This window comes from Astatotilapia calliptera, chromosome 6 (genome assembly GCF_900246225.1).
Source record: "Astatotilapia calliptera chromosome 6, fAstCal1.2, whole genome shotgun sequence".
Taxonomy (NCBI): domain Eukaryota; kingdom Metazoa; phylum Chordata; class Actinopteri; order Cichliformes; family Cichlidae; genus Astatotilapia; species Astatotilapia calliptera.
This window is the reverse complement of record NC_039307.1, coordinates 22,546,228-22,570,985: the sequence shown is the minus strand read 5'-3', so window position 1 is coordinate 22,570,985 and position 24,758 is coordinate 22,546,228. Positions and strand designations below refer to the sequence as shown.

Genomic DNA, 24,758 nt, shown 5'->3' with positions numbered 1-24,758 from the left:
TCAGCCTGAGGTCTGAGCTTTGACTGGACCTTGATTCTTTTCCTTTTCAGCTATTCTGTTATAGATTTGCTGCTGCGCTCAGGATCATTGTGCTGTTGTGTGGCACAATTTGGACCAAGCTTTAACTAGCTAGCCTCCTCTATCCAAAGGAGAAGTCTTGCACTTTTCTTAGATGAAACTTGCAAACCTGCAAGTCTAATCTCTAGATGTATGCTCGATCATCCAGGTAAGGAAATCCCAGAAAGCTGTTCATCTGAACATTATGTTTTCAGCTGGAGAAATGTCTCATCACTCATCCAAGTGAATTCTTCAGTCTGAAGAAAACTTGAAGTCACCTGGATGAGTGACAAAATGTTTCTTTCACAGAGAAAGGGATAGAATGAACAGAATCGGCATTCTTGAATTTGCAAACCTAAACCATTCTACCGTATTATAGAGAAGAGGCAACCCTTTCAAACAATGCCAGACCCCCACCCCTTTTTACTATCATTTAACATGCTAAATGAGGCCTGCTTTTATAGAGGCGCTCGCAATTGTTAATTTATTTAATCAAGTGGATTTGATTAGCAGCACCTGGCTAATGTTGTTGAACAAGTAAGAATGCTGTTAGTTGTTCACATGACTTTATATTGCCATGCATATTATTGGATTTGTCATTTTAAAAAGAAAATCTGTTCACATGTACTACTTTTGGTATGAAGTTGAAGAAATATTTGATTAATTCAATGACAATTTTATTATTTATTTTATTCACTTATATTGAAAAGTGACAGTTCTATAGATTTATTTAATTAGATGTGGGAAAATTTCGCCCCCTAGTGACTAAAATTGTGTTCTGCATCACTGTAAGTCAGCCTGCTGAAAACCTACAAGAGTGGCAAAAGTGTACAGTGAAACAAGCACTTCTGATCAAGTATTTATTCCAAGATAAACACGGAATAGACACAAACAGTCATTTGGGGGATTTATTGAGTTTTATTGCATAAAATAATATATTAATTATCTAATCTATTACACATATTCATTTACAAAAAAAGGATCATTAATGAAAATAAATATTTCTGTGCAGTTTATTTGCACTGTCAAAGCAGGCAGAGAAATGCTGAGATCTATATACATGTAGGTTAATAAAAACACATTAAGTCACAGCCAAGACAACCTTCATGATGCAGACAGAAAGAGGCTGCTGCTTTCAAAGTCCTTGATCTGATACTAATTCACTGACTTACTTCCCAAGTATCATCACTCAACAAACCCACCATCATCGTTTCCCTGTATAATTTGCAGCACAGTTTTATGTACTCATTGCATTGTTAACATTTTCCATTCCACCCAAAAGGCTTCTCATGAAGATACATTAAAAATGTTTATCAACAAAGTTAGTAATAATGCTATATCAAAATTATTCACCTTCACCTTTGGCTGCACTTCACGTAGAAAAATATAAACGGTTTATAATAAGAAAATACATCATGTTGTTACAAAACTATTGCTTCAGAATATCACCAAAATACTTGTTTTCTTTGTAAAACATGATTCATTTGACCTTTCATGATTGCACAAGTTATTTTGGTTGTTTGAGTTCCCAGAGTCCTCTGTGGGAGGACAGGGGTAAAATGATATTAGTTAAAAGGCTAGAGGCAGATTTCAGGAGCATGTCCAACAAAGTAAAAAAGAAAAAAATGCTTTGGAGAGCTTTGTGTTTCAGGGATTTGGTCTGCAGCATTCAAAATACATCCCTTTTGTATCCTATATGCATTTTTTTTCCTTTTTTGCCAAATAAAAAGAAAATTAAAGTTTTAGCTTTTGGACGGAGAAATTAACAAATCATACCTCCAAAGACTACAACTGCTAGCAGATACCGGATGGTTTGGCATCTTCTTTCCAAACATTTTCTAAAATTGCAAAGCACAATCACCTTCATTCTTCTTTGGAATCCATTATTTAGTGTTTAAGGCCAAACAAAGTTTGAAATAATAATAGCCCTGAAGGTCAGTTGAGAAGTCTGGGTTGAAAGCAAAAACATTCGGGATTAGAGGCTAAACACAAGCAAGCTAATTGTTTGATTAAATAAATGTAGATATTATATCTTAAAATGCTACGTTCACGTCACATTCAGATTTTTGGGTTTCTACATTGGGTGCCAATATTAAAAAGGTACCTGGTCATTCACTAATATATGAATGGTATTATTTTCTTGAGAGTATTATTGCCTATTTAATTAGGAAATATATACAGGTATATATTAAACACTTTCCTCATTTACTATTCTAAAAAAAAAGAAAAATTACAGTAGCATCCTTAAAGTAAAACTGAACAGATCTGTAGCAGAAATGTCCCATGTGTTTCTGATGTTGTTCAGCAAAAAGCCTGAAAGCACGGGCGGGCAGACGTACAGCACAAAGGCTTTGCATAAATGACCTTTGTGTAACGCTTTAGTAACATTTTATGAACCAATAAAGCTTGCTGTTGATTTGCTGAGTGCATTAGCAACGTGACGCTTTAATGCGTGACGCATTAATCACAGTTAATAAATTCAGTGCTTTATTGTTTCTAAACATGGTTTCATGACTGCACTCATGAGGTGCTATGTTTTTCACTCTTGTAAAGGCAACATAACTCTTTACAGTGAGGTTTTCTCAGTTCCCAGAAAATGTAGAAAATCTTCTCTTTAAAGAAGTATGAAATGTAAAATACTAACACTTAAACTCTTAAGAGATTTTAAATACGTCTTATGCAAAGCCTGAGATACGTTTGTAACACTGTAAAGGTTTCTTGGCTTTGATATTTAAGAGTAGTTGTGTATCGTCTAAAACAACCTGTTGTTCTTTGACCGAGTTGCATAAACATGAGCCAAATACAAAATCCTTTCAAGACGTGCATCACGTATATCCTCAAGTCACAAGAGCACCAGTTGATGCAAGATGAGTCACAGATGCTGTGTCTCGGTGTGAACGCATCAGCGTTGCTTTAAGTCACCTTTATAGTAGACTTATGGACGCAGAGTAGGGAGACATATGGCACACCAATGAAGGCCCATTTCTCACTGGGCCAGAACATGATGACGGGACCTCGCTCCGGTGCCTCGGTAGCAACATCAAAGTAGGCGAAGCAAACGCAACCCAAATAGGAAGCCAGACAGATGAGGATGTGCCTGTAAGAGCAAAATGATCACGAATAAGCCTAACCTCTGAAATGATTTACAGGCACAGCTGTAAAAGTTTAACAGTGTCTTGTTTTCCCTGAAACAAATCTGGGGAAACCTGCAGTCAGCTCAGACTGAAGAAGTCACTTGAATGAGTGACAAAAGGTTTCTCCCACTGAAAACGCTACATCCAGATGAACAGAATCAACTTTTTGGGATTTTTCCAACTACTTCTGCAGCCATGTGAAAAAAGAAAGTTTTCGCAGGACTCTATGCAGTTTGAAAAATAAAACATTAAAATAAGCAAACTTGTATGGCTTTCATAGGAATTCAGAGGGTAAGTAACAGTCAGGTTCTGGTAAACAATTGCACTTGATTAACTAATTACCAGTAAGTGTGAACACTTCTATAAAACCAGAAGTTTTGACAGTTTGCTGGTCTAAAACATTCAGGTATTGGTTCTCACAATGACAGCCAATTCACCTGAGACCATGCAGAGAAATTGCAAAATAACAACAGCTACATCTCAGAACCGCATTTAGCATATCACATGTTAAAGTTCAAGACATTATAATAATAATTATAATAATAATAATAACGTATACTTTATTGATCCCCGTGGGGAAATTCCTCTCTGCATTTAACCCATTCACTCTGTGAAGCAGAAAGTCCCGTATCTCAAAAAAGTCCATGACAGCATGCTGTGGCATGATCTTAAGAGAGCTGTGCATAAATACCCACAAACCTCAATTAAATAAAGGCACACTGTAAAGAACGCTAGGCCAAAGTTCCCCCACAATGATGTGAGAGGCTGATAAAGTCATACGGAAAACAAGTTATTCAAGTTAATGCTGAAAGGTGGTTTTTACAAATTTATATTTCACATGACTTAATTTCTCAAATTCCTCTTTTCTGTTTGATTTACCTTCAGTCTATTGAAGCTACTGCCTAGTTCCCCTGCCTGTTCCTCCTCATATAAAACACATAAATCACCTGAAATGAAAACTGGTTGACATTTTTTATTCATTTGTTTTAAGAAAAAAAGTATACAGTGCAACTGTAACTGTCTTGTAACACTTATTTTGCCTTTTAGTCTCACAGGATAAAATACACATTGTGAATAAATGATACCATTAACACCTTATACAGCACTGAGTTTGACTTTGAGTCGACTTTGAGCTTACCAAGCACAGTGTAGGTAGGGAAAGTTGACAGATGACCACACTTCGCAGAATATCCTGTCACTGATCCAGCAAAGCAGAGCCAGCGCCCACCAGATCCCTGAGATCAGGCCCAGCTTGAACACACGTGGGTTTTCACACCTGCGATGACACAGTGAAGAACAATGTGAGCCGTGAAAATACAAATGCAGCCAACTTGATGATTTATTCAGCATATAAATAGAAACAGTTCAATTTTGTTAAAATAGCAATACATTTCCTAGAATTACAGATTATATTGATTTTCTCAAAACAATCTGAAATATTTACTAAATAAATGCAATTAATCATATATGTAAAGTACATTGCTGCTAAACCCACGTTGGCCACTTGTGGGCAGCATATATATTCATCATTTATTCCTCTTCCTCTTTCACATCCAGACTATACAGACAAACATTAACATTTATTTTACCACATTTATTTTGAGGCACACGTTTGCATTTTTGTCTTAAAATAACTCCATTATCTAATATCTAGCTCTTCAGCTGCCAACTCTCCCAATGACATTCACTTACATAATCATTTAATCCACTGTAATATAAAAATACTACAAAATCATAGTGGAAATTTTCTCAGTTTTAGCAAACTAACATTAAAATACTGATCCTCATGTTTACATTTCTTTTTATCAATAAAATACTTCTGAAAATCTTATTTCTTGCCTAAAGAATCTTAAACCTCTGGGCCTCCTCACGCGGTCGCTTCCAGGATGTACTGGCCTTTTTGCCCAATTTTGGTGCTCTAAAAGCAGGAGGATTTTAATGGCAATGATGATTGCTCCAGCTAGATTTATCTGCAAATATCCTCATGGATACCCCTCTGACCTAGAGAGATGTGCTAATCCAGAGTGCCACTGCCAAACTATTCTTAGTCTTGCCCTCCTTAGGCACACCAGTCAGAGCCAGGCCAAACAGAGTGCAGAGACAAAGAGGGGGACACAGAAGCCTGACTGTGACTAAACGGCAGTTTGTCACCTGCCCTTAGGTCAGTGCATTTAATGGATTGGATTTATATAGTGCTTTTCAAGGCACCCAAAGCGCTTTACAATGCCACTATTCATTCACTCTCACATTCACACACTGGTGGAGGCAGCTACAGTTGTAGCCACAGCTGCCCTGGGGCAGACTGACAGAAGCGAGGCTGCCATATCGCGCCATCGGCCAACACCAGTAGGTAAGTAGGGTAAAGTGTCTTGCCCAAGGACACAACGACCAGGACAGAGAGCCCAGGGATCGAACCGGCGACCTTCTGGTTACAGATGCGATTCCCAACCCCCTGAGCCACGGTCGCCCATTTGATGAAGTCAAACCATTTAAGAAGCCTCTACCTTTGAGTCACCATTGTTTCAAGGTGACACGAATCCATGGATGACACAGAACCTTTCCAGCTCAGCAACATAACCGGATTGAGCTAAACGGCAAACATCACTCTCACGCAGAGGCTCAGGAATCTTTGTAAGCAGACTTTACACTGACAGTGAAAGCAGAGATTAGATTAATTAGCAGTCAGTTGCGATCACACTGACTGATAAAGGTGGTCTGGTCTCAGGGAATGTGGGAGTCATTCAAGCGAAAAAGCTCCGAAAGCTCTGACACCATGAATGTAACATTTGTCACTGACCTTCAGAGCCCCAAAACCATGTGGAGAACACTTATTTTTATTTAAACAAAAAGACACTTTTCCTATTTAATTAATTTACACTGTAATCATAAGCCTGTGGAAATGTGGAATTTGGCCAGTAAGGAATACTAAGGTTGCCAGCATTGGACAAAAGTACTAGACCACACCTCTTAACCTTTGAATTCAGGCATTTCATTCAGTCCCACTGTCATAGGTGTATAAAATCAAGCACCTGGCCATTCAATCTGCCTTTACACTTTGTAAAGATTGGTGAAAGAATGGGTTATTCTAAATAACTCACTGTATTTCAGCATGAAACTGTAATAGGATGCCACCACTGGATTAAGTCAACTCAGTTACGGAGCACGGCTGACGAGTGCTAGAGGGCATAGAGCACAAAAGTCGCAAACGCTCTGCTGACTCATTAAGTGCAGAGCTCCAGACTTTTTCTGGCATTAACATCAGCCCAAAAACTGTGTGCTGGGAGCTCCATGGCCGAGCAATTCCTGTAGATGTAACACGTCGGTGGACCCGTACATTTATCTGCATACTGTATGTTCAGAAGTGGATGACTCCCTGGAAGCAGTGAGAAATGGTGCTACATTTTTATTTTTCTACATCTTTTATTTAAAAATAATAACAGCTACAGAAATTGCAAAATTTACCCATCACACCAGAATTAAAGATTTCTTATTTTAAAGTAAGTGCGCTGGTGACCTGAACTGGTAAACAGCCTCTATTACATAACTTGCCCAGAAAGAGGCAGGAAAAAAGGGTGTCACAGCTATGAACCGCCAACAGGAAGTACAAAAATAGATGGCCAGTGATGCATCTTCCCACTGGGAAGTGGGTCATTAAATTGTCATCAATACTGTAAAAACTGATTGTTCCAGTTAATCACAGAACACAAAAAGAGTGGCTATACGTCTTTATATTACAATTTAAGTGTCAAAGTGCTTAAAAAATATTAACTAATCGATAACTGTGAAGATGTGACGACAAGATATGTGAAAGCAAGAAAAGAAAGCTTAATATGGGGCTTATGCATTAAAAATGCACAGGCCTCAAAACAGTAAGTCAATGAAACAGACTAGAAAAACACCTGAGAGCACTGCTGGCAAAGGTAGAAAAAAACCTTCTGATTCATTAAATCAAAACTGGGGGAAAATGATTATTTCTCTTCAGCTGCATGAATTTGTTCATAAAATGACCATAGAACAGGGGTTTCTATTCGTATATCTGCACGATTCGGTTCCCTATGGAAAAGAATTACCAAAGGAATATAAGAAATTTTATTCTGAGACTTTGTAATGATGAAAAATGAGCTACAGGAAGATCAGTAACCGATTAAAACTTAGAAGAAGCACAGATGGGCTAGTAATCAGGAAGTACAGGGGGAGACACAACACTGCTATTAGAGCCACTGTGACGTCCTAATGGAAATTATGCTGCACATAGTGCTTCAGTTGAATAACAAGCCTCTGAAAGACGGACAGGCGTGCCCTTCAGACTTGGCAGATTAGAGATTATGACATGCAGTGCAAAAAAACCCAACAACAACCTCTGTGGATAACATCATTTAAAAAGCAAACAAACACACAAACTTACTTTCTGTCTAGCAAGATAAAAAACAAAAACACAAGAAGAAATTTACTGAACAATGGGGGAAAGTGCTTTCAAATGACATACATTATTAACACATTCCCTTGACAAATTAAATAACTGAAAATAAAATGTTTATTTCTAATCCTTAGTAGAAAACCCTTTGCTGGCAATGACAGAAGTCTTGAAATCATGGACATCGCCAGATGTTGGTTCCCTCCGTTTTAATGCTCTGGCAGGCCTTTACTGCAGCAACTTGCTGCTTGTTGCTGTTTGTTTGTGGCCCTTTCTGTCCAAAATTTAATCTGCAACAAGTGAAATGCATGCTCGACTGTGTTAAGATCAGGTGACTGACTTGGATCTTCAAAAATATTCCACTTCTTTGCTTGAATAAACTCCTGGGTTTCTTTGGCTATATGTTTTAGGTCATGGTCCATCTGTATGGACCAACCAATTTGACTGGATTTAGCTGGATTTGAGCAGACAGCTTGTCTCTTAACACCCCAGAATTCATTTGGCTGCTTCTGTCCTGTGTCACATCATCAATAAACACTAGAGTCCCAGTGCAGCTGGCAGCCATGCACCCCAATGCCATCACACTGCCTCCGCTGTGTTTTACAGATGATGTGGTATGCTTTGGATCATGAGCTGTTCCACGCCTTCTCCATAATTTTTTCTTGTCATCATTCTCACCACTCTATTCTGATCTTGGTTTCATCTGTCCGAAGAATGTTTTTTCAGAACTGTGCTGGCTTTTTAGATGATTTTTAGCAATGTCCAATCTGGCCTTTCTGGGGGAGATGAGTGGCTTGCACCTTGCAGTGAACCCTCTGTATTTACTTTCACACAGTCCTCTTGGATATCAAAAGGTCAATCTCCCGAAGAGTATTGTACACCTGGTTGGCTGTTGTGAAGGAGTTTCTCTTCACCATGGGAATGATTCTGTGATCATTCACCAATGTTCTACTATTGTAGCAATTTCTGAGATGGGGTTTTTTTCTGTTTTCGCAGCGTAAGGATGGCTTGTTTCACCTCCATGGAGAGCTCCTTTGAAAACAAGGCCAAGTAGCTCTCCAGTTTCTACTGTCTGGTCACAGCAAAATCTTCTAAATACAAGAACTACACCTCAAATCAACTGCCCACACCTCCCAATGAAATTGAGTCAATTGTCCAATTACATTTGGCCCCTTTTAAAAAAAAAAAAAAAAAAAAAAAAAAGGGGTGGCACATGTTGAGGAGCTGAAACTCTTAAACCCTACATCCAATCTGAATGTGGATACCCTCAAATGAAAGCTGTGAGTCTACACATTATGTCCATGCCCATTATATAACTTTACTTAGAATATGCTTCAGTAAACAAGTAAAAAAAATGTGGCATTTTAATCAGAAACATGGAGCAATAAAGCAGCAGCAAAGAGCAGCTATGAGAATCATCTCTAAGAAATCCCCAATAAACACTTTTTTAGTAGAAAAAAGAAAAGAAAGAGTAAATATTGAACTACTTACTTCATCATATGGACAGAACTATGCTCACTTCTGTTGTAAACCTTATACATCAAGTCAGTTGGCCTGAAATATTTTACATAAATTACTCTTATCGAGCAAACGCCCTTTCCTGCCAGCAAATATATGTTGACAAAAACGTCACCACATAGCCGGATATCTGGAAAACTGCTCCCATCAGCCAGGAGATTATAGAAGGATGTGAGATAAGATACATGACATTAGATTAGTGCTTCTGCTTTGAGAGAAAGTGCTGGGGAATCTGAGGAGTATAATTGTGGGAGGCAAAGATAAGGGTGGAGCCCTGATGTGACTCTCCTCGCACTCGACTGTACAAAACAGAGGTCTGTAGCATACGTGACACAAAGCTGGACACTAATTAAATTTATCACTCAAGTTTCAGCGACTCGTTCATCGTTTCAAAGCTGATGAACAACTTTTTTTTTTTCCTAAATATGGACCAAAATTACTTGGCTGAACCTTGTTGACTCTTTGCCACAAATAAAATAGGTCTTTCTTGTTAATGAGACGTTCAGTCTCAATGGGACTAAAGGTTAAATAAATAAAGATAAAACCTCTCTAGTACAGGGCGGAACCTCTGCTTGAAAGAAAACGGTTAGTAGAAAGGTATACCTAATAAAGTGGTCATAAATAACACTGAAGCTTCAATATGTGGAGTCAAAACACCAGTGGGTGACTTCACGGTGCCTACATCCATCTTGTAACAGAAACAGGATGCTTTTATTTCCTCCCCCAAGCATGTTACTATTTAACCTTATTATCTGTGATATGTTCCATGAGCTGTTTCACATACATCAAATTCATAATAAGATCTTAAAACTTACTATAATACTAACAATGTTCTCCATCACGCTCAGTGTACATTGCATACGTAACTTTGCAGTCACTAAAAATTGTGTCCATGATGGAATTTTCTTCTACACCCCACTTTAAAAAAACGCTGCAGGCTAGTTATAATAGTATTAAAGTATCCAGTTTTGTAATTTTATATACTTCCTCTGCATGCTCACAGTTGACTCACAGAACATGTTGTTCTTGCTGGCCTGAAAGTTGACTTGGATTGAAACCAACAACTAAGTTTTCTGTCCTTTCTGAGGGCAAAAGTCCATCAGTCGGGGCAACAGGAACTCTCTCACACTTGGAACAACAAAAACAAGCAGTTTCAATGGATGACTGGCACTGGCAGTAATGTGAAGAATTACTAACAGGTTGAACAATAGATGAATTTTGGGGACTGATGGTGTTGAGTAAGGGTTATGGGAAACGGAAGCAACGGAACATACGTCCACGTTACTGTGACGGCTAGGAAGCATTAAGGACACAAACACGCAGAAAAACAGAGTGAAAGGCTTGTTGTGCTTTCAGGAACTTTCTTCCACATAATAAGTTTGGAACAGACACACCAGACAGTACAAAAAGGTGAAAGGTGGCATGTTAACAATGCACCGACTTCACTATTTGATTTCTGTTATTTAAACAGTTCAAGACTTAAAGAGGTGATAAAGCACATTGTTGATAAGTCAGGTTATCATACTTCCCATGCATCAACTCTGGAACATTTCCCTGCCTATAAAGGCATGACTGAAACAAATCCAGAGACTTCATAGAGGACTGCTGGTTTACATTATTTGGGGCTGATAAAAATTAATTTTTTGTGATTTATGCTACATCCTTTGATGCTGCAGTCGCTTCTTATTTACCGCCAATGTTATTTCCAGTTGGGCACATACCAGGCGTTTCCGCCAAACAAACCTCTGCCAATAGCCTGATCTACAGCCATCCTGTGAGTCACTATCCGATTGTTCAGTGATGACGCGACGAATCCTACTTCCGGGCCTAAAGTAGTCTGCGTTTAATATGGCTTTTGTGTTGTTAACATGTTTAATGTTATGTATTTTCTTCTATTTGATCTCAAAAAGCTCCTAAAACAGTCAGTGATCCCTGTTGACCACCCTCGGCTTTTATTATCACTAATCATTTATTTAAGCTCAGTTTTTAAAACCTTAGGATGTAACTACAGCCCAGCCCATGCAGCAGTATATGAATGACTAACCTCGTATTGTGGATGGATTATCTCAGTTGTTCTCCTGGCTGAAGTTTGGTCCTTTTACAGCATCCTGCCATGCGATTACATTTGTTCCTGACCACCGAGAACACTCATGTTAACTTTTATCGAGTGGGAAAAAAGTTAGCTTGTTTATATTATGCTAACATAGCTGTGTTGCTAGCGGTCACGTAGCACATCATTATATACCAGCTAGCCCAACTTCAGTAACCCTACAAACGTCACTGCTGTTTAGCTCCTCCCCTTTGTGAGTGTGGACGCTTCATCTCTTTGCTCTTGAATGCTTTGCTTCTTATATTGATTTTTATTGATTTTTATGCTGATTTTTTTCCCTTTTTTCCGTGTGAGCTTACCAGCGATAACTTCTGGACACTTGTAGATCATTAGGACTAGAGTGTTCTTAACAGAAACAGCAACATTTTATGGTTACCTTGTCCTCAGCGCTCCGTGTGTCTGTGGCCTAGACACAGCTGAAGCCTGATTACAGCGTCTGGGCACCGAGCAGCCTCAATAGCCTGGAAAGGTGCTAACCGCTAGGCTAACTAGCAACAAGATGCCTTCCCTCTCCACAGATGACTACCACAGCCTCCTGCAGAAGATTGCAGTACTGGAGACAAAAATTCATCGCTTAGAAGTAAACGTGGAGGTAAATGGACTGTGTGGAAATGAAAAACAGCCATAATGCTCGGGTCTTATTTTCTACAGTTGACAGGCTAACAAACCCTCCTGTGTCAGTGGCAGCTGAACTTCATTCGACCATGGCCTGCAATGACTTTGCCAAATTCTTCACTGAAAAAATCCAAAAAATTAGACAAGCAATTGGTACATCAACAGCAGATCCAGGATATGTACTGTGTCCACCAAAAAACTGTTTAAACACCATGAAACAGTTTCAACCTATTAACAGCAAAGACCTGGAGGACATCTTAGGTCAACTGAACACCTCCTCCTGCTGTTTAGATGTCCTGCCAACAAGTTTTTTCAAAAAGGTCTCAAAGACTTTAGAGTCAGACCTGTTACAGATCGTCAACTTTTCTTTATTATCAGGTGTGTTTCCAGAATCACTAAAAACTGCTGTAATCAAACCTATACTGAAAAAGGACAATCTTGACAAGACACAAATGAACAACTACAGGCCGATCTCAAATCTCCCGTTTTTAAGTAAGATCATTGAAAAAGCAGTTTCTCAACAGCTCAGTTACTTCTTAAAACAGAATAATTGCTACGATGCCTTCCAGTCAGGTTTTAGACAGAACCACAGCACTGAAACCGCTCTGACCAAAGTGTTTAATGACATATGTCTGAATACAGACAGTGGAAAAATGTCAGTCCTAGTTTTACTGGATCTCAGTGCAGCATTTGATACAGTTGACCACAACATATTACTCAAACGACTGGAGAACTGGACAGGTCTTTCAGGAACTGTACTAAACTGGTTCAAAACATACGTAGAAAACAGGAAATACTTTGTATCAATAGGTAACTTCACATCTGAGCAGACAAGTATCACATGTGGAGTTCCCCAAGGTTCCATCTTGGGACCCCTTCTGTTTAACATCTACATGCTCCCACTGGCACAGATTATAAACAACAACAAAATAAACTATCACAGCTATGCAGATGACACACAAATATATATCACAATGTCACCAGGAGACCGAGGCCCTGTACAGGCTCTTGGTAAATGCATTGAGGAAATCAATGACTGGTTGTGCCACAATTTTCTCCAGCTAAACAAAAACAAAACTGAGGTAATAGTCTTTGGCGCCAAAGAAAAACGATTACAGGTCACCAGAGAACTTCAATCTATACATCTAAAAACCACAAACCAGGGCCCTGTGCTTCGTACGTTGCTTACTACATCCAAGATCAAATGAAACATCCAAGACCAAACCATCGCGCTAACCGTGAGCGCGCTAATCCGGTTCCCCGAACACACCTGCTGTTGACGATTAGTACAGCTGGACGCAGTAATGTGAGATCACTGGGTGTCGTAAAAGGGGCTACGCATCGATAGTAGAAACATTGATCGGCAACCCTCTGATTGGTCGGCGAAAATGTCGACGGAGCGCGCTCGGCTCGGTATTTTTCGGCAGCAGAGCAAGAACTCTTGAGTGAGGGATTTCAGGAGTTTCAGAGTTTAATCAGAACGCAAGGGAACACTGCAAAGGCTGCAAAAGCAAGGAGAGAGGACTGGCAGAAAGTTGCTGACAAATCAAACTCGTAAGTAATTTAATAATAACAATAATAATGGAGTGGATTGATATAGCGCTTTTCAAGGCACCCAAAGCGCTTTACAATGCCAATATTCAGTCACTCTCACATTCACACACTGGTGGAGGCAGCTACGGTTGTAGCCACAGCTGCCCTGGGGCAGACTGACAGAAGCCAGGCTGCCATATCGCGCCATCGGCCCCTCTGGCCAACACCAGTAGGCGGTAGGGTAGATTTATTATATTACACTATATTATCCAATATTATATTACATTATATTATAATATGTTATATTTTATCCTCTTTCACATTAGAGCCACGACAGGACCCACTAGAACATGGGAACAGGTAAAAGTGAAATATAAGAATATTCTACAGAATGGTAATATTTATCACTTATATTGCTTTTAGTCTCTTAGAAAGAGACCCTGGAACTGGAATAATCTGTTTGTTTATAACAGCAACCAAGAAAAGGGCAGAGCAACAAAAGACAGGTGGTGGTCCTGCACCCCCTCGTCAACAAGTTGGTTAAGTAAATAATACCCTCACGGGAAAATCGATATCTCTCAATGAGCACACTGTCGCGCTGAGCTAAAGGATCCTGTCTATCCCGCAATATACGCTGGATTCTGAGGACTCTCCTTATCAATCTTGCACCTTCCGCAATGGGTGGCTCGCGTATACGGACAGGACATGGCTGCGACAGACTTCCCAAATCCACCTTCGCTTTTATAGCCGTGGTCTCTCATCTTGATTACACGAAGTAATTTACAATTGCTACTCTGAAATATGAATTAAATCTGTAATAATCACATACATGTAATAGAATGTTAATAGTACATTTCCCTTTTTTAGGAAATGACCTGTGTGAAATCAATAAATGGATCAGGTGCTGCATTGTCTTTAGTTACATTGATGTTATTTATTTATGGTGAAACAGTGGTGGAATATCGCTGTTGCTTTCGTATGAATGACGCGGGCATACCTGCGTGGCCGCGATCTAATCCTGTTTACATAAAGTAAACCTGCTCCCCAGCAGGTTTACGCTTACGGCTCTGTTGCTATGACAGCAAGTCCCGGATGGGCTTCGGGGAACCGAACGATCCAGGATCACGCGAAATCGTCAACAATCTCATCCAGCTAACTCACTTAGCGCGGTACGAAGAACAGGCCCCAGGCGAGAAATTTGGGTGTAGTGATGGATGCAGACCTAAACTTAGAAAAACACATTAAGACAATAACAAAGTCAGCTTACTATCACCTCAAGAATATATCAAGGATAAAAGATCTGATGTCTCAACAGGACCTGGAAAAACTAGTCCATGCATTCATCTTTAGTAGGCTTGATTACTGTAACAGCATCTTTACAGGTCTACCTAAAAAATCAGTCAGACAACTACAGCTCATTCAGAACTCTGCTGCTCGAGTCCTCACTAAGACCAAAAAAGTGGACCACATCAGTCCAGCTCTGAGGTCCTTACACTGGCTGCCTGTCCGTCAGAGGATAGACTTTAAAGTTCTGATGCTGGCCTATAAAGCTCTGAATGGTTTAGGACCAAAATACATCAATGACCTCCTGACCCAGTATGAACCATCCAGATCCCTCAGGTCATCTGGATCCAGTCTTTTATCAGTTCCCAGAGTCAGAACCAGACACGGAGAAGCTGCATTCAGCTTTTATGCTCCTTATATCTGGAACAAACTCCCAGAAAGCCTCAGATCAGCTGAAACACTCAGTTTATTTAAATCCAGGTTGAAGACTCACCTGTTCTCAGCTGCATTTGAATAAAGCACCAAATCCACACTTTAAGCTTAAATTTCAAAACTTACATTTAACTACTGATTTTATCTACTGTTCTGATTTTATCTGTTTTGATTTTATATACTGTTTTGTTTGTTTGTTTGTTTGTTTGTTAATTAGTTAGTTAGTTTATTTGCTTGTTTTAATCTATTTTAAATCATGCTTTTTATTTGTTCTTGTTTCTAATGTCTCTGTAAAGCACTTTGAATCACCTTGTTGTTGAATTGTGCTATACAAATAAACTTGCCTTGCCTTGCCTTAGTTTTCCGTCTTCATTTATGTTGGAAGTGATAGCAGAGCTGAACGTTTTAATTTGTTTCCAAAACTCCGCAGTCAGGACATGCTATATTGTATTTAGATAGAAGCTAGCGAGCTAACTCCCTGCTAACTTCTAACTCCGTTAAATGTCATAAATTCCGTTTTCATGGATGCCTGGATGTTAAACTCAATTGTTACACCTGGTAGAGCAGAACGCTGATCATTTTATTAAAGATGAAAGACTTTAGACAGTTTTTCAACTCTCAGTAATGCCACAGTGATCGTTTGATATATGGACCTGCAGCGGAGTTTAGGTCCAGACACTGCTAGTGACGTCAGACTGAACAACCGGATAGAAGACGACAACATTTAGGTGGGTGCTAAGTAACGTGATTGCATAAAACCAAAACATATAAAACAATCCAAAGTTTCAGCACTGCTGGACTTTCTCACTTTTAAGTGAGACTCAGTTATGTTGGGGAACGAGAACTAAATCATTGACTTCACATGGTTTGCGTTGACTTTCACGGAAAAAAAAGAGTCTTCATCACCACAGAAAGCTGCTTTAGAGCCGAGCCACTCATATTTCTGTTAGAATAAAACTGTAACTTTCACTAACAAAGCAGGCTGTCAGAGGGAGGGGGACAATAGCTGCCTAGTACAAGACGCATACAGCGCATGCCACAGGCAGTTACGTTTTCCAGCAACGCAGAGCAGGTTTCAGCTTTTAACACACATATTTTAGAAATCCCCATAAATTCCTAACAGAAAAGTTAGCCTGTATAGTGAAATTCTATCAACTTTCCTGCAGCTGAAGTAGTGTACACTCGAAACCACCCAAACAGAACAGTTATCAGAATACTTTAATAATTCTTAAGGAAATTATGTTGGTTACAAGAAGAATAAAAGAATAAAAACAATAAGAATAAACCAAAATACCTATTAAGCTGGAAGACAATCAGAGTGAGTATATTTCAGGAGGTTTTGAGATTCAGGCTACGTCCACACTAGCCCGGATAGAATTGAAAACGGCGTTTTCATCTGAAAACACTCCGCGTCCACACTAGCGTTTTCAGTCATTTTCACAGAGTTGCGTGCCTACATTGAAACGGCTGAAAACGCTTACGTTCCAGTACTGCGGATGCGTGAAGCGCAACAAGATTCGACCTGCCTCTGTCTGCTACTTATTTACTTTCCGGCTCTTTGAAACGTCGCGGCAAAATGTTGAGGAAAAGCACCGAGTTTTTTAAATGGACTAACAATGAGGTGGAGTTGTTGCTGCGAGTAACACAAAAGCATAAAGTTGCAACTGCGAGTGAGAGTTAAAAAATTTGAAGAAAAGTTATCTGGAGCATGTACAGACTGATATTAATCTTTAATAGGGCTTGAGAGCAAACAAAACAACAATGCCCTACACTATCTTAGTTTAATTGGTCACACGACTGCATCACATGACTAACATGCTCATCATTTTAGAAAGTCTCCATTTTGGCTGTCCACACTGCGACGCGAAAGCACCGTTTTCAAATGTTTTCCCATGAGCCAAAACGCTGTCTCAGTGTGGACAGGAGGCCAAAACGGAGAGAAAACTAAACGCATTAGTGTGGATGTAGCCTGAGACAGGATTTCAAAGTGGAGAGAGAGAGAGCAAAGCTTTCCACTTCCAGGGGTTTGTTTTTGTGATACTATCCCCACTGAGCAAATGTGGCCCTTAGTGACATTTTAAGCCTTTTGGCAGTGATCTTTTGTGTGTGAGTGCATGTTTTTAAGTGTTTTTCAACTGGACATGACTAGTAAGGGTTAGATTTGATTGAGAATAAGACTATGACATTGCACACATAACTAGGCCCTTAGAGATACTCTGCTTTATCATGAGAGACACTCAGGAAGGCACCATAATTTGCTAAATAACCATCAAGCTGTGTTAAAGGAGACTTCAAACTAGTGGCTGAGACCACAAACCCATTAGGAACATGTGGTCATAAGTTGTGTGAGCAGTAAGATCATTTTCTCACAGACTTCTGCACAATCACACATCTTTTTATAAATCACCCAACAGATTCACCACCTGCTTCCTGTAAGGGGTTTATAAAAATAAACTTTTACTTTACTTACTTTAGGTTTAAAAATTTCTGCATCGTCTTCCCTCTTTTGATGCTCAGAGCATGTCCACATTTGATACATAGTCCATGTAGTTTACTCAGTGTGCCACTTCTGGCTCAGACCTACTCGGCTACTTACACTCATCTATGCTGTTTAAACAAACACACACACAGTCATACTCTTCCGTCTTACCTTTTCAGCTCAGTAATGAGCAGCACGGTACATGGGATTCCCAGAGTCATCAGTGACAGCGAGTTGACAACAGGTTTCACAAAGGCCAGCCCCGTGGTGATCCCTGATAAGATGCCGATGACCACTTTGAATCTCGACCTAGATGGATTAATGAACAAAACAGACAGATATTGCTGCAATACTCCATGAACATGATTGTAAGATACAGAGGGAGTGTTTGGATGACTCAGATGTGCTCCAGAAATTATTATGACCCACTTAAGGTGCACATAACAAACACGCTCAGCTCTAATCAAAAGGCTGGGCAAAACAAGTAGCAGCCTGAAGTGAGAGCAAGCAACTGTGACAGCTTGGTGACAATGCAAGGAGAAGTAAAGACATGTGATGCAGCTTTTACTGGTGTCAGCTATCTTAGAAAGGACTATTATTAAACAGGAGTGTCACAGCAGCTGAGATATCATGTGACAACAGTGAGCTAAATGTACTAAATGCATATGCTACATATTTGACCATGTGGGAAAAAAAATGTTTGCCCTGCCTTGCACGGGACAAACCTACACTGTATCTGCTTTAGTGTTTATTCTTAATTATTGCCACTACCATCAGATGCCACCAGCTGTGAGTAATTCCAGTCAGAGCTAAACACTTTTAGCTGCTTGAATGATAATTAAGAGTTAAGAGCATGAAGGATAGGCCTCAGGCCTGATTACTGGTAGAGCTTCTGAATTAAGAAATCACTTAAACAGAACCTGTCTGACAAAATGAAGTACTGGTAGACTAAACAAGCTCAAAAGCAGCAGGACAATAATCTAAAACACACCAGCAAGTTCACCTCTGAATGTCTCAAACAACCCCAAAATGAAGGTTTTGGAGTGGCCTAGACAAGGGCTGCACCTTAAATCTGATTGAGTTGCTTTGACATGACCTTAAACCATGCTCGAAAATCCTCCAGTGTGACTGAATTAAAACAATTCTGCAAAGACGAGAGGGCCAAAATTCCTCCAAAGTGATGTAAAAGACTGTAACTTTGTTTGATGATGGGAAACATTTTATTGTGCCAAATATTGCAGAAAAAGAAAACCCAATTAGGAAAGGAGTAAATAGTTTTTCACAGGACTACATATCTACACATGCACATAGTTTAAGCTCTTTTTTTACAATAATAATAATAAATAATAATAATTGTTGTTATCAACATACCGATCCCTCCTGAATATCCTGGGTAAATACCTCTTTGGAAACCACATGGCTATGGCACACATGAGCACCCATAATATGGCTAGCTCGTCCAGCATTTGGCCAAGAAAGCTGAGGGTGGCATGAAAATAAGTCGATCCAATACCTTGGAGAAAGGAAGAGACACAGAAGGACAGTGATAGATGTTTAAGTTTTGTATTCAAAGGGCAGGATAAATGAGACAGTCTGTGTTTTGTTACGTGCTCCCTCTCTCTTTTATAACATCAGAACATAACTGAGAATAGCAAACGTAGAGTTAAAATATTCCCCCTCTAAAACGACGTGTTCAAAACAATAACCGAAAAACGGAGCACAGTTGGAACGCCACAATCATCACACATCGAACAGGACCGGCTGTTATCTACGATGGGAACTTTGAAAGCTGTTTTCAAGCTGCTAAACATGTGGGTTTCAAGTTATTGTGCAAATGTTTGCCAAATGTTTTATGAGGAAAGGCAGTCATTGTGTAACAGTGAATGTAAAGGCCTCTTTTGTTGGCCTTTAATTTGCAAAGTTATTTAGAAATGAAGCCTTGAAATGCTGCAGAGACATGCAGCAGTCACTTTCCCCTCCTTGTTTATCACGGTAGAACAGACTTTTTATTATCAGGTGCAACATTTCAGCAGACTTCTTATCAAATGTTGCTCCCACTCAGTTGTTACTAATCGTGAAAACCTGCCATGGTTCTCAACCTAGGCATGAGAATGAGCCATTCAACAAAAGACTTAAAGAAGCATTCATGTAAATGAATCAGCAGCTACTTCAATCAGTCAAGCAAAGAAAAAAATGGCTAACTGAGGAGTGTTAGTTGGATATAACAGATATTTGCATAAAGATGAAATGATTAAAAAAAGCAAAAATAGCTCTTTTTTTTTAAGACTGGTCCTTTTTTCCATTAAAACTAAAAGTAGAATCCAGGTTCTTTGTGACTTGACAGGATATGAATATGTTGCCTTCAGCTCAGTGAGGGGTAGGGCTGTGCGATATGACCAAAATCTCATATCCCGATATAAGAATTCTATCGTCCGATAACGATATAAATCACAAAAATGTAACATTTTCTGTCAATTCTGTGAATCTCTGGCAGCTCGTCTTGCCGGAAGTGTTTCTAGCTGCGCGTCATGTAGCTGGAGTCGAGTGTTTTAACCGATGTATGAAACTATACATTTTTAGACACAAGTTATGAAGGCCGCCGTTTTCTTTGTGAGTATTTATTACACGGCGTGCTGCGGGGAAACGCCTGTTCTAACGTTTGAGTCTAAGGTCTATTTATTAGAACCTGGCGGCTCTTTTTTAATACTCATCTGTAAATAATCTGCTCTTTCACGTGATTCAGTTTATTTTGAAAAGTCTCAACAGGATCTTGAGCTTTATTGTGAAAGGTTTATGTGGAACATAAACAAGCGGACACACGATGGTGTTACCGTCGTTGTTGCTAACCACAACGCATAAAAACAGGCGCTTGTCCGTCAGTAGTGTGGTTATATAAAATATAAGAGAAAGAGAGAACTTTAAGAAATTAATATAGCCACTACAGTGACCATCAGAACAATGAAAAAATATTGCCGTAAACAGTTTATTTTGCAACACCACGAAACAAACGATAGCCTAAAATGAATCGAACAGCCCTAGTGAGGAGTGTAATTTCTTAATTCAAAGCCTTAATTTACACGTTCTTATTTTTGATCTGCTGACAGGTCAAAATATGGATGCAAAGTAGCCAAACTATATTTGCACACACTGCTGAGGCTAAGGTGAAATAAAAAGGAGCTGGATGTTGTTTTTGAACTAGAAACTATAGGCTTGCTTTTCTATTCGAGTCAAAGTTCATCATAACTGCTGAAACAGAGGAAACGGCATGAAACCATGTGACCCGTTGCTGGCACTGGCTTTGTTTTAAAAAGCCTCCAGAATCAAAGAAAAGAAAATGGATGCAGTCCAAGATACACAGATAAGGATTTATGGTATGGCAACATGTATGGACCAAGAATGTTCAACTGTCTAAGAGGCTCCAACAAAGCCAGGAGACTGCGTTTATTTCCCTTTACATTGGACCACACATGGGCCACAGAGGAAAACACCCAGCTCGAGTTCTTTAAATCTGACAGTTATGCAAATCTTTTTCAACTACTTTTTTTTTCCGGACACCCACCAAGGTCACCTCCTTGGAGCAGAGGTGGGGTTGCTCTCGGGTTATCTTTGCTGACAGGGCAATCCGAGCGTTTGCAAAACAGCATCGATGGGGAAAGGCTCTCTATTGAACTGTGTAGATGAAGAAGCACCATTAAAGGCCTAAATATTGAATGGGACATAATGAATTCAAAATCAATCTAAAGATGGTGATAGAGGCCACAGCTGAGAAACTGTGCACCCCAACAGTGCCACTGCAGTACAAGTGTATACAGATCACTCCTTTGGTCTAAAATCTGGAAACTAGTTCAAATTAAATGTCCATCGTAACTGCCTAGAGACCAAGTCGACATACTTTAACCTTCTGGTTTGTACTAGTTAACAGTGCAAACCCCTCAGATACTTTGCTTACTCTCATAAAAAATAAAGGAAAAAAATAATATTTTTTGCTGTGAATAAAGTCCTACAGGAATACACAATTCTTTTTGAAATTGGTTTGTGTAAGGACTATTTACTCAGTCCCTTTACTTACACATTCATTTGACCCGTTTTGACAGCAGTAAAAATACCTCAAATGGCCTTATTTACCTTCAAATTTGATAACTTTTGGCATCTGCACAATGATAGTAACGATGATCAACTCAGTTCAAATATATTTAGATGAATATGGCTGTTACATTTTTGTGTCTTGGGTAAAACTTGACATGAGTGTGAGATATTGGATATTTTTTTCCATAAACAAATGTTGTAAAACCTAAACAAAAATTAATAAACAAAAATAACAAAACACTGTCTGCTCTCTAATACACAAAGTAAGGATCAGGCATACATTTATAAATGCCAAATACTATATGTATACTATGAAGAAGGTGAATATGAAGAGTATGTTAGGGTTAACAACTTAGCACTTAATCTAATGCAATCTGATGTAGCAGCCCAGCTATAAAGGCCTCCTTTATGAATCCTATAATGATCCTTTTCTTTTTACAGTCATAGCAGTGTTAGTGGCACTTATGTACTCAACTGAATTATGCTGATGTGCTTTTCTAGTGAGTCTCCTTATGTATGCAAAAAGTGCAGTGCACTACCTCTATCAACAAACCCACATATAAAGCCAAAAAATGGCAACGATCAAACAAGGAGCCCTGCAACAGATGGTCAGGCCCCCACGCAGATCCTTGATCTCAACATCTCAGAGTTTGAGATTAAGGAAGAGACAGACTAAACAACAGAAAACTGGCAAATCTTCCCAAGATGCCTGACAACTGGTGATCTGTATGACATCCACTATTTTATTTATTTATTTGAAGCCTCCCTATCTGACGCTTGCTTTATGTACCACGTGTATAGATGAGAAATGAAAAATAAATAAATAAAAATGAAGGGTTAAGAGAGGTCAGCAGCCAACTTACCGACCACAACTAGCAGTATCCATATGAGGTAAATCCCACTGTTGAAATGTTTTGCATATTGGCGGAACAGGCACATTAGTATCGGCGGCAAAACAAAAAACAAAATGTTGCTGATCTGAAATGATAAACAACAGAAAAGTCTTTGTCACTGATCCCGCAGCAAAGAGCCAGCAATGCCCGTCAAAAGTTGATCAGTGTGCGGGCCTCGGTGGCTGTGCAGAAACTGGCATGCAAAACCTGTAAACTGCTACTAACAATACATATCATGATGCTGAAGCTGAAAAGCAGCCAGAATGCTCAGCTAAGCAGTCGTTAACCTGGGAAGTAAATGGTAAATGGCCTGTATTTGTATAGCGCAAAGAAGCCATTAAACTACAAAAGAAAGAAAGGAAAGGGGAGTAAAACAAAACAAGCAGTGCAACGGAGACAACAGCAAGAAGAGGAAATGCAGAAAGGCTTTGACTGTAAACAAAACTGTAATGTGCAAAATAGCGAGAAAAACAACAACAACAACAAGCCCCATTCTCAGAACCGACCGTGTTGTAAAACTCAGCGATGCTGGGGTAAATAAGGTAATTGCCTTCACACCAGTCCACCTCGGAGCTACCAGCCTGCAACTGGTCCCAAAACATCACATTAACGTTACTCATGTCTGAACTAGTTCTGTCGGATGGACAGCGCCGAGCAGACAGCACATAAAACAACCGAGGGGGGGAAAGTCGCTATCCGTCGGCTCGCTGGCTGCACGCTAGATCCTAACGTCCGAGTCGTGGCACGTATCGGCCACTCGAGCCTGTGACACACTGGGGAAATCGTTATGGAGCTGCATTTTGAGAACGTCCTTCTTCCACAAAGCCTCCTGCTCGTCGTGACGCTCTGCTTCGTCCACTGACAGCTGCTCAGTCCGCGACTCAAAGAGTGCTCAGGCTGCAAGAGAAGTCACTCCTGCCTGCTTCCTTCTTCGGTCAAACGTAGGTCAGGAAGGAAGAGTTTACTTATTTTTGTCACGGTAATTTAAAAAAAAAGAGTAGTGGGGGGGATACTTAAAGTTTGTATGTTCAAGTCAGCAGTAGTCAAAGAATACTTTTTCCTTTCTTTCTTTCTTTCTTTCTTTCTTTCTTTCTTTCTTTCTTTCTTTCTTTCTTTCTTTCTTTCTTTCTTTCTTTCTTTCTTTCTTTCTTTCTTTTGTTTTTGCTGTCTCTAAAACAGAATTACAGTTAAGATCTCCAAATTTCGATTTTCTCGAGAATACTGAATGACAATAATACATTTCTACCCTTTTCCCTTCCATAAACAAATCGAGCTTTCCTTTTTTTCCTATTTTTTTTAATTTTGACTTATTTCTATCTGTTTTGTTTTTTATTAGCAACAAGCTTCCATACCAAACTGAACCAAATCCACAGCTTTATTGTTCTTTAAAAATAGACCAAAGTAAGAAAAACAAAATAAAAAATACAATAAAATAACTAGTGTTTTCATGATATGCTATATTTTCTATATCTGTATGTTTTTTGTGTAAATTTTATGTAATGTGCCTGGAAATTAGACGTTTTGCTAAAATGTAATGTTTACATGTTGTATTTTCATCTACTAGTGTCCATTCATATGCGCTGTCCCTGTTAAATAAATAAAAATAACAGAATACTAACAAAAATGACATAAATATTACTTTATACATTTGGTGTGAAAGGTGGGTGATGTCTTTGTAAGACTTTAAAACTGATCTAAATACAGTTACAAATCCAAAATGTACACACATAATTTACTCAGTCAAGCTATCAAAAGCTATGACTGAGTAAATTAGCAGGCCCTGTCCAACCTCTGTGCAATATGTTTGACACTCCTGGTCTATTCTGTCTGCTCAATTTTGTGTGGGACAGCCCTATTATTGTGCACACTCATTAATAAATAGCTGGAAAAGAAACATGTGTAGTTGTAGCAGTAACCAGTGTGTTAAGTGGATGCGTTGTACAGGGAGATAGCCACAGGCAGGAAAGATTTCCTATGTCGTTCAGTGGTGCTTTTCGGTAATCTCAGTCTCTCACTGAACGAGCTCCTGTGACTGACCAGCATGTCATGGAGTGGGTGGGAGGTGTTATCCAACATTGTCTTTATCTTGGACAGCATCCGCTTCTCCGACACCACCTTGAGGGAGTCCAGCTCCATCCCCACAACAGTACTGGCCTTACGAATTGGTTTATTGAGTCTGTTGGCATCTGCTACCCTCAGCCTG

At 39.4% G+C, this 24,758-nt stretch overlaps 1 protein-coding gene across 1 annotated transcript; it reads right to left on the bottom strand.

The window, feature by feature from the left end:
- Nucleotides 1–955: 955 nt before the first annotated feature.
- On the bottom strand, nt 956–23,537 carry acer2 (alkaline ceramidase 2). Its single transcript, XM_026171115.1, has 6 exons — nt 23,062–23,537; nt 22,526–22,640; nt 18,948–19,089; nt 17,748–17,885; nt 4,330–4,467; nt 956–3,154 (listed from the first exon to the last, which is right to left on the bottom strand). The coding sequence occupies exons 1-6, from the start codon at nt 23,173–23,175 to the stop codon at nt 2,971–2,973; spliced, it is 831 nt and encodes a 276-aa protein (XP_026026900.1). The 5' UTR covers nt 23,176–23,537; the 3' UTR covers nt 956–2,970.
- Between the last annotated feature and the right edge of the window lie 1,221 nt (nt 23,538–24,758).